General features: G+C 36.4%; 1 protein-coding gene across 1 annotated transcript; it reads right to left on the bottom strand.

Moving 5' to 3' along the window:
- Positions 1 to 1741: 1741 nt before the first annotated feature.
- LOC149064622 (methionine-R-sulfoxide reductase B1-A-like) lies at positions 1742 to 11051 on the bottom strand. Its single transcript, XM_089255339.1, has 4 exons — positions 10903 to 11051; positions 7460 to 7608; positions 7119 to 7233; positions 1742 to 4386 (listed from the first exon to the last, which is right to left on the bottom strand). Exons 1-4 carry the CDS (start codon positions 10952 to 10954, stop codon positions 4274 to 4276), a joined length of 429 nt encoding a protein of 142 aa, XP_089111465.1. The 5' UTR covers positions 10955 to 11051; the 3' UTR covers positions 1742 to 4273.
- Between the last annotated feature and the right edge of the window lie 357 nt (positions 11052 to 11408).

Genomic DNA, 11408 nt, shown 5'->3' on the forward strand with positions numbered 1-11408 from the left:
ACAATGGCTGATCTACGAGGTTCATTTACATTTCTGACCATATTACCCGTATTTTACGGCGACCGTTTTTTAAAAAGCTTTTTTGAATTCCCTAAGGGGTCATTAAAGTATTACGTCAGCATCGTGGGGGGAGGGAGGGTTTCCGGATTTGCTGACTTTTGATGACGGGGGGGGGGGAAGAGGGGGTTTGAAGGTTACTTACGTCATCAACTACCTTTTTTTGAAGATATGAAATATTCTAAGCTGCTGACGAAATTTTTCTGACGGGGGGAGGGGGGTTCTGTGTTTTGCTGACCGGGGGGGGGGGGAGAAAGGGGGTCAAAAATGGCTGAAAATCTGCTTACGCAATAATTGAATGACCCCTAACGAGACCTCTGTGTCGCTGACCATCTTCCAAGTACAGGGTGACCCATAAATTCGTAATTAGTTTCTGAATTCAAAAAAGTTAAAGGAATCAGTATATTTTTGAATGCGTTTTGTGAAAAAATTATTCTCATGAAGGGAGTTTTTTTTTTTTTGGTACAAAAAAAATTTAGTTCAAATTTTTGTTGATAGAAAAAAGCTACACGAAAGCAAATCACGAGAAATATGAAAATCAGTCACATATAATGCATCATGTACTCGTAATAGCTCATTTCTCAATTTTTCTGTCACTGGTGCTTGCATATTTGTGATGTTTTCAGGGCCGTCTTAAGAGAATCATGTGCCCCTGGGCCAAGTGATTTTTCTGAGGCCCCTCTTCTCGAGGTCCCCGGGCAGGCCCATGTACTAAGATGGCAATGGCTGTTGACATTGGTGGTTCGTGGTTAAAGCACTTCATTAGTCAACTCTTGGTTTACTTTCCTAAACTCCGTTCGTAAAACGATGCTTTTCTCATAAGAATAAATGTAAAAGAACTTAATCGGTTCCTGACACCTTGAAATTTCTAATGAGAATTTTTGCAGCAGCTCCTGCGTATAACGTGAAACTGCCTCGAACCCGGGTCCTCGCGATGCGAGTCCGTCACTATGACCACCACAGTGGCAATATCGGCCGAGAGACGAACTCAGAAAAGTAGTAGCCCCCGGGTTTCATTAATATCATCCTTAATCCGTGTCAAAAAGCCCACAAAATTTGCGCCCACAACACAAGTAGGTTTTTGTTTCGCGTGAACCGAACAGGACCATTTCGCGTCTGCTGAAACGTATAACTTTATCACGTCAGTGTTTCACCACGTCTAGTGTGGCGCGGCAGCTGTTCTGTCGCCTGGATTGCGAGACAGAGAAGAAAGCAAGCGGGAAAAAAAAATATGAAGATAGGGGAAACACGCGGCGCAGTTGGCTCCTTCAGAAGCAGTCTGCCAATCACGCCCGGCGTTAAGCGCTGGCAGGGGATCTTGAATCCTGCGAGCGAACTACGCAGCTGCAAAAGGGGGAATGATTTTCTAGGGTGCCAACTGAAGGGGAGAGGCATTTTTTTTTGTACCAAATATTATTCGCTTACACTTGAAAATAGTCCAGGACCAGCCCTGCCTGCTCCTAGGGAAACCCGGCCCAAGTTTTACCTGAAAGAGAATGTGTATCCCTATCGACACGTTACAAAATATTTTAGGAAAATAACTTCCATAGTGTAACATGGGTAGTATAAAAATTCAAACGTAATTTTCCACCTTTTTTTTCCAAGGACATTGCAGATTCGTGCTTCTAGCATGAGGGGGACGATATACAAGAGGCATATCATACAGACTTCACATTAGAGAAAATTAGTTTTATATTTCTTTATTAACAAAACAAGCTTCAAATGTCATCCACTTTTAGGAATATTTTATCCATAGAAAGTTTCATCCGTAGAAACTTGATACATATGACTAACACACTCAAAGAAAACAATTTTTTTTTCAAGAAACAATAAACAAAAACATCAACACTATTTATCAAACAAAAACTCAACAATTCTGCAAACATTTGTGAAATTAATAAACGCTAGGAACATTAGGAAGACGGTCTTAAGTGAAGTACTCAAGATACATATACTTGTCTAGCCATAACCATAACAAAAAGTAAAATTATTTTAAACTGCCTTTCCAAACATTGTTAGTGATTGTAAAATATTCTTTTGATTACAACCAAAACCTTTTAATAATATAATATATTTGTAAGTATTCAGTTAGGTTCAGTGAGTCTTTTCAGGACTATGAACATTAAATAAATATTTTTATACAAACACATGGTAAATGTATATACGTTCATTTTTATCATACATTTCTCGTTTTGATAAACAATGCTGCAGCAGTTGCTATAAAGTTCTGGCAAACTAGCAGTAGAAACGATACAGCTACTTCTCTTGTTGAAAAAAAATGTCAGTGATAATTATATGAAATTAAATATTTTTTCACAAAAAAGGGAAAAAATTAACCTCCAGGCTAGTATCCTGTCAGCTTACCTCTCATGGGGAACAAAGCAAGTGAAAAATCAAAATTTTATTTGTTATACAGATAAGGCAAAGTCAATTATCAAAAATTCTTTATCACATTTACATAAAATGTATAAAGTTAGGATTAAAAGTAAAATGCATTATATGCAGTTTCTATCGGACTAATAAAAATAGACACAAGGCACTCTGTGCAATAAATTTTGTCTTTTTTCCCTTCAAAAATGCAGTTTCTATTAATATACTTTCACTTGGGAATTTACTTAAACAATGGTACTTATACAGGGCCACAACAAGAAACAAAAATTTACTCTGTTGCCTGTGCCCAATATCCATTTTGTCTCCCCCTCCTAATTTTTAACAGACAAAGAGTAAACTTAGCACCCTTTCTGGCCCAACACTCGGGGTACCGACTCCCCCTGCACTCCCCCTAGCTGCAGACCTGCACTTATACATTATAGAACCATCTTGTTATAGTGGTTTTCCATTGGTGGTCAACCTGTGTGTGCCAGGGTGTACACACTAACTATGTTTGGAAGGGAGGCACACCAGTAGTTGTTAAAAACAATCAAAACTGTCTAATGATTTTTTTTCCCTTCAACATTGGTTTTCTGAATATTTGGTTTGACATACAGGCAGGGCTCCCTACTTTGACATGACAAGAGCCAGGACAAAGCAGGTGTCCTCTGTGACTAGGGATAAAGGTCTTTGGTTACTTGGTAATTGCATGGTGCTCAAATTTTCCATGCAAAAATCGGGCACTGCATGCCTGAGAAAATGCATGACAGAATATGTGCAGAATCTTTCATAGTTTTACCTGAGAAGAAACCTATTAAATATCACAAAAATTCATCACTTTCTTTAATGTCTTTATATGTGAACAATTTCAATGAAACCTACCACACACACACACAATAACAATCACTAACAGAACCGTAAAAATGTGCTTATTGTAGAAAGCAATAGAGAGGCATGACTTCTGTGTTGGAGAAATGACTTGTAAATGACCCATTAAATAACTGATAAGCAACACTGACCCATTGTTTGTTTGTTGTCTAGGGCAATCAGCACTTACCTAAGGGCTATGACATACAAGCCGATCACTGTAGTTTCGCTCTCATTCCTGCTTTGTTCTTTTCTGAAACACGACCAGCAAATTTCTTAGCAACTTCCGCCATATTTTGAAACCTACTGACCTAGAGGGAAAAAACCACACCTACTCTAATTTTTATACAGCCTGAGAAAAAAAAAATCACTAAAGAATAAATCTTCAGGGTTTTTTCCTTCTATTTTTTGTCCCAATGTTTGAAAATGGCCTTTTCAGAGGGTTAACAGCGATGTTATTTCAAAGGGACTTGTTCCATGAAAATGGGATCATTGTTCACAGGTTACTGTTATTTGTAGATGAGACTTTCATTCCAAACTGAGCACAACTTAGGTCTATCGCCATGGGCAATTTACTACCTAGCGAGTTGTGCAGGAAGTGTGAGAGTGTGTACGTACCTAACAGCCTGAGTGCGTATCTAGTGTTGCAGCTGATTTTTCAGTGCTGCTATCTATATTTTAGAAGTCAGTGAAGTGTAATGACTGAATATTTGTTAGCCTGTTGCTCTCTGTGACAAGATTTTTTTAATGGGGAGATTGGCTAGCATTCGTGCCTTGAGGTCGGGAACTATATGTAGATGAGACTGTCACAGCATATTTTCTGTTCAATGTGAGCATTTCTGCTTTCGATGAAATACTGTTTCAAGTTATTCAAAATAAAAAAAAATCCTCTAATTTTTTTATATGATATATATTATATAAATGACTTTTTTTTTGGTAAAATATATTCTATAAGACTATGACCCATGTGGAATTGCTCTCATAAAACATTGCACACATTTTTGTTTTGATCAGCATGGACATCACTATTTTCTTCATTATTGTTTTCCTGGAGTCCTTCTTCTTTATTCTCTATGGTTTGTTGCTGCATATCTAAAATATGAGAGAATAAAAAAAAAGCAAACTATTCAAACAATAGTAATTATATCAAGCTTTTGTGGCCATACCAGAAGGATGGAAATTTTTCAAGAGTTTGGCAACTGTGATTAAGAATACACACTAAAAGTTCAATTCATCCCAAGTATTTGCACAAACAGTGATACCTAATCTAACGAAGATAATTCATTCTGGAAACCTGGAATATCAGATTCATTAGCTGAAACACAATTTTACATTGATTTCTATGGCAAATAATTTAATTCCACAGAAAATGCCGAAAATTGTAAAGTAACTTTTGTAAAACACTAATAAGCACTATAAAAAAATGAAAAACTGACCAAAAGGCTGAGATAAACAACTTCGTATTTTTATGCTAGAGATATTAACGGAAATTAAAAATTGAATCTCTTTAGTTTACACTATGTATGATATGCAGTCAGGTTCGTGTGCCATGGTGGGAAAAAAAGTGTGTGAGGTGGTGTGCTTATGTAATACAATCAGTTCATTTCTTTCTCAAATGCATGCAAATGAAAAAGATAAGTTCCTAGAATGTCCAGACTATTCAGTTTGGTATTAAGAGTCTTACCATATGCACTGCAAATCATTGGGGCATGGTAGCCCAGGTCGATAAAATTAGGGCCAGACTTAGACAGGTGCGAAGGGTGTGGCCGCACCAGGCCACAAAAGGCAATAAAAATTTTTTGCTTACATTTTGACTTCACCTTCTTAGCAAAGCAATAGCTTAAAATTCAATCCAAGACAGAGAACCTCTAAGATTGACGTCCTGGGTAGATAATAGGTTTTCTAGCACTGAGATCCCTAAACCTTCGAGTGCCTGGGGATGCACTCATAATTTTTTCACACTTTTATCCATATTTACTGCCAAATGACATTTTTTAATGACTACGAAGTAGTTTTTACAGTTTTGAACATCACCGTCACCGCAGTGGTGGTTGGCTGAAGTTGGTTTCCTGTGGTTCCCAACTTCGAGTCGCAAATGCGAGCCGATCTCCCCATTAAAATGTCTTGCCACAGAGAGCAACAGGCCTACAACGATTAATTATTCAATCATTACACTTCACTCATAGTTTGAAAAACTGGTGGAAGATGGCAGCACTACACATAACAAGCATTACACAGAAACAAACTTCACAGCAGGTTTCACTACACGTACATTTCCCGCATGTACCAATTCGTTAGAGGTTCCGCAAAGGAATATGGACGAGGTGCATGTCTGGGTTCAGTAGTAGTAGTTTTGAACATGGCAGGCCTCAGAGTATCAATGGATACCCTGGGGTATTGGAAATCCAATGTTCAGAAAAGCCGCAATTTTTTTTCTTTTGCACCAGGCTGCAAAATACTTAAGCTCTTCCCTGGATAAGATACTTGCCTAAAGTACCAAAAGATGTTTAGAGGTGTTGAGAGTTTGATACCTGGTTTGTCCTTGTTAGAAACTTGCCTGACATAGGGGTACAACAAAAACGGTGGCATGACCACAGAAAAAAGATTGGACTGAGTCCCACATCGAGGGCACCTACCACTCGGTGAAGTGCAGAGAGGCTGGTTGCTGTTTGGAATCCTCAATAAATAGTAGGTTGCAGTCTAATTAGCCCTTGTGAGTTGAAAATAACCACGGTGCGAAAGAAATTATCAAAATTATCTAAAATTATTCATCCTAGCCTGAGGCTTTTTCCTGTTTTTTTTTTTTTGTTTAATGCATTTCTTCTTTTAGCTAAATCATTCATTTTACATGAAATGACTTAATATCTTTCAGGTGCAAATGAAGCGTGGAAATAAATCACGTTTGAGAGGCTCATTGGGTCCATTTTAATTGGCACGAAAATTTAGCTCACGACATGGCTGCTTCACCTTCAAGTGAGTATCCACATTAACTAAAATATTGATTAGCTGAGGCAAAAAAACCCAGTGAAGTAAATATTTGTTAGTTGAAAAATTCATAGATCGAGGTGTTTGCTAGCCAAGATATCACTGTACAGAATTTAAAAAAATAGAGGAGAAATTGACCACAAGTCTAAAAACATGTTCAATATCATATTGTTATGAAAAATATCAGTAGTGGAATTTTTGAAGAAACCCTTGGGATAGTAATCTCTTGTTGCCAAATCAGAAGTATAAAGGTAAACACTCGAATCTTCTAGATTGATCTGGAACGTCTCGTATGACCTCCAGATGGTGGCGCCACAAAACCAGAACTATGCGTGAATTCTAGAATTTTTGTTGTGTCTATAAAGATATGTGATAGCCAGAGTATTAGCCAGTGTTGTTGGACTTTATCTTCAATGTGAGAGTATTATTTGTGAATAACTATAAATACCTGTTTTATGAGAATAAATCTGTGACGTCCTGAAAATTGCCAATTTCCTCTGATCATTTCAAGGACTTGTGAGACGTTATCCAGAACAGTATTATAACCCAAATTCATGGAGACAGATAATTGTAATATTTGTAGTAACCCAAAGCAGAATATACTGAATACTTAGACGTATGCCACAGAACACGTACACAATCTAGGGAATAATTTTGACAAACTCTTCTATGCAGAAAATATATTATGGGAATTTTTACCACAGAACATTTTCAGGTGAAGGCTTGTTGCAGAACAATACAACAATTCTGCTTCTGGGCTCTTATACATCCGATTTAAAGCAGGCTAGATGATATTAATTTTAATGAAAACAAAATCATCTTACAATAAGAATGCTTACCTCGTTGAGGAATAAATTTGAGGGACTCCGAAAATATTCAAAACCGTGATTTTCCTCCTGGACCATCACCTAGGAACTCGTGTCCTAAGCCATTGCCACAATTGCCACAGTATACCTTGAAAATATTTTAAAAAATCAAGCAATGTTCGCTAAAATTAAAATAAAAGAATAGCATTCAAAATTTTGTTGTGGCCTTTGTATTTGTAAAACAAACGCCTTATGTCCAAATGCGAAATAATGTTAGATAATTCAAGTTTCTGTAGTTTCACAATTTTGTAACACTAAATGATAGTAAAAAAAAAAAAAGCAATCATCATACAATAACAATAAAAAAAACTCACTTTTAAAGCATTTGGTCTATTAATTTCTGGTTTTTTGGAAACACTATTGTCATGAATAGTTTCGGTGAATGCAGGCCATGGAGAAAAATGCTCAAATTTTGATCGGCTTGAAAACAGACCATTCCCACATTTTGAACATTCGTAATAACCTGTAGCAAAATTCATACCACATTTCAGTCATCTTATTTATATAAATTTTATTCATGAAAAAAGTTCAAATCACAACTTTAAAAATAGGCAATTTGAGACAAGAACATTATGCACAATTTTTTAAAATTAACATCTGCTGCACCATTCTTCGTTCATTCAACTTTAAGGCAACAGCAACCAACAGTGTGAAACTGCTATTAAAAGAGCGTGACAAATTTAAAAATATCTGGTGCCAGCCAAATTTTTTAGGAGCCAATCATATCCATTTTTGGATAAAATTGGCGGAAAATGTTTAAAAAAAAAATCAAAAGAATGTTTCTTTTGATTTTTTCAAGGCTTATTTCCATGTCAGTCATATAAATTCCAAAAATTTTGAGTTGTTCTCAGACTAAAATTTACTAATCATGGCTAAAATAATAGGTGCCAATATTAATTTCATGTCACCAGGGCGACCTGAAATTTGTCAAGCTCAGGCTACTACTGCAACCAAACCCTAAATGCAACTTGTAAAAATTCCTTTGAGAAATTAGTAACAAATTGGTGCATGTTGGAAAGTGTTTCAGAGGGAATGTGAGGGAAAGTGTCTGAGGCATGCATGTTATTTATTTAAAGTGCTGCCATCTCTCTTCTGGATTGGAAGTCAAAAGGGCAGATGCAGTGTGAGGTTTTGTAATTACTGTGGTGCAGGTCTGCCAAAGACACTTTTCCAAATGTTTGGCTGGCTCACCTTTGCACCTCATAAAGTTGGAAAATCAACTTCAGCTGATCACCCTGTTCCACCTGTGGGTAATTGAACTTGGGTTTTCATGACATGAAGCCAACACAATACCTACATCGCTTTCTTTTAAACCGAGTACAACTCTGGTCCATCGCCATGGGCTATTTACTACCAAGTGAGCAGTGCCAGAAGTGTAAGTTTGTGTACCTAACAGTGTGATTGTGTATCTAGCGTTGTGTCTGACTGTTCAGTGCTGCCATCTATATTTCAGAAACGAAGTGTGATGATTGAATATTTGTACCGTTATAGACCTGTTACTCTCTGTGGCGAGACTTTTTAACAGCTGGAGATCAGCTCTCATTCATGCCTCAAAGTTGGGAAGTACAGTCAAATCCCTTTTTTGTGTACAAAAATACCGGCGGGACAAAAAAAATTTGTCCGTAAAACATGGGTGACCGTAGGTGCCGTGAGCGCCTTTCGCCCCTCCAAAATATTTAAATTGCATAGGTAGAATATTTCTCATTTTAATAATAGAGAAACAAACTTTTCGCTTTCAATCATCGCTTCATACCATTTTTTCATGCACATGATTAAAATTGATGCGCCACGAGTTTTGTGTACACTGATGGCATCCAAACATTAAAACATAAATGAAGTTATCATTCCATTCCCATGCTTCAATTAACCAATCTCATTAGAGCTTTTTCTTTTAACATAGAAGTTTACTCTCAGTTACTTACTTTCTTTGTAGCTTTGTGTGTGAAAGGGTTCTCATTTAGGGCGCTCATAATTCTTAAGCAAAGAGACACCTTTAAAATTTTGAAAATGTAGTGCAGAATTAAAAGTGCCTCTAGGCCATCCCTTGGCCTTGGACTGATATGAATTTTTGAGAAGTCTTTTAATGTTAATTTGTCAATTATAACCTAGATAACTCCTGCTAAAATTGTTAATAAATTTACTTTTGTTAAAATTAAAAAAAATGTCTCTCGAATTCTCTCAGTGTGTACCTCTTGCACCAAATTCTCCATATTAGAACCTGGGTTGTATGTAGGGATATTGCACCCTGATTCTCCATACAAAGGCGGAACGTTTAACGGAATAGTTCGTAATTTCTGCACTACCCGTTAGAGGTTGATCTTTCAAGAATGTTCTCTGCATCATGCTAAAAACTGGCAAGGAAGATTCGGATATCAACACATAGACGGTCCACTTCACCAGCTTTGTCAATTGCAGTTTCATCCTTGCTGATGTGCTTCATCATTTTTCCAGTCAGAATTTCCTATTCATCATGCCCAGTGGAAATAAGGGTGGAATGAAAGTAACAATTTTTTAGCCTTTTACTAATCATGCTTGAGCTAGAGCATTAACTTGAAGATTTTTACCACCAACTGTACGGAGCAAAACATTATACTACCGCTTGGTACTTATTCGCTAAGTCAGAACCAAATCAATTTTTTTTGTTTTTTATAGAAATTTTTTCTAGAGACTAGTAGACTGCTGTTGCATTGATATTTACAGGATGACCAAGTTTAGGCTGCAGTTAAATACCAGTGCAGCTCCAACTTCATCATGTCATATACCTATTGTGTTCAAAACATTATCCAAAAGCATTCATTTAGGTTTTTGACGGTTTTCAACAGTTTAAACTAGTTTTTGACGTCAAAAACCCAACCCTGGCAAAGATGAGCAACTTCATTATGCTACATGCTTGTGTTTTCCTAGCGTGGAGTATCAGCTGTTTCATTGTGTAAATACTCCGGTCTGAAGAAAAGAAAAAAAACAATAAAAATGAAGAGAAGACCCATGTCACAAGCGGCATGCAATGCATTTGAATCCTCCAGAAGCAGTTAAATAATCACGTCTGACATAAAGCGCTGGCATAAGGCGTATTGTACTTTGTGGGAGAACAGAAATACTTTTCCTATTGCGAGTGGGTGATTCATGCTACATGCGATGCCAAAAAATCTACTCCTAGGAAAATCCGTCTTAACCCCTTGTTGTGGGACTTTTTGCGGTAGAAATCTTTTTCTGTGGTTTTTCCATACCTGTCACACCTCCACATCAGGAAAGTTTCTGACAAGGGCGAATCGGGTATCGCGACATGTATAAAAATATCTTTTCGTACTTTGGGCAAGTTGAATGAGGACATCTTCATCAAGTAATTTGTTATTGATGTTAGCTGTTGTAGGCTGTAGTCAAACAGGTCCTCACACCACGAAAGATAACTGACTTCACAGTCACAGAAAGATACTGAGGTTAGTTGCCCAATTTATGCATATTTTTAATTCTCTATTATTTTTTCCTTTCGATTCGATTTATACAGTGGGTTTGGCAACACACAAAATAACAGCACTTAAATAACTAACTAATTAATATATCATTTACATGTCACAGGAAATAATAAAAAAAAAACCCGAACTTGCTGAGGAAAGTTAGGCAACAGAAAAGAGTACGAGTTCGTGATCACAGGTATCAATTCTTGTGTTATAAAGATAAGCATAATCTCTACACTCGAATGAAATTTTTGGATTCTGCAGCAGGGAAATAATATGCTGAAAGTAGGAAATCATCTGACCTGCTTTAAACGTATCTTTGTATTTCTCACTGTTCCAACTGCAGAATGACATTTTAAGCGTATGCAATGCAAAAGTTATCGAGTTACAATTTTTCTAGTATATATATATATTTTTTGTTTTCACAAACAGGAGGAAAAACGTTCATTGCAGCCAAATCAGTTTTAATAAATTTGATTTAAAAAACTTAGTTCACAAGAAATAGTCAAATACTATTTTTTCTCGCATTTTTTTCATAAATAATCACTTTGTCTCATGATGTTATAGGAAAATTGTTCGAAAAATTAAATTTCATCAATTTATAAAACAATTCATGATCTGGTATTTGTTACCGTGGTATATACTTGTAAAATAAAACAAACAAATATTTTCTCGTAAATTATAACGATACATTTTTTTTGCAAGAAATTTTTTGTTTAAATATGTTTTTTTGTAGTTTTTGCACCGATGAAAGCTGCGTTTTTTCAATTATTTACTCCCACAGCTTCCAAAATGTCTTTGCTTGTCA

This window comes from Pholcus phalangioides, unplaced genomic scaffold (genome assembly GCF_987345545.1).
Source record: "Pholcus phalangioides strain wild (caught in Gottingen) unplaced genomic scaffold, Ppha-v1.0 ptg000042l_1, whole genome shotgun sequence".
Classification (NCBI taxonomy): domain Eukaryota; kingdom Metazoa; phylum Arthropoda; class Arachnida; order Araneae; family Pholcidae; genus Pholcus; species Pholcus phalangioides.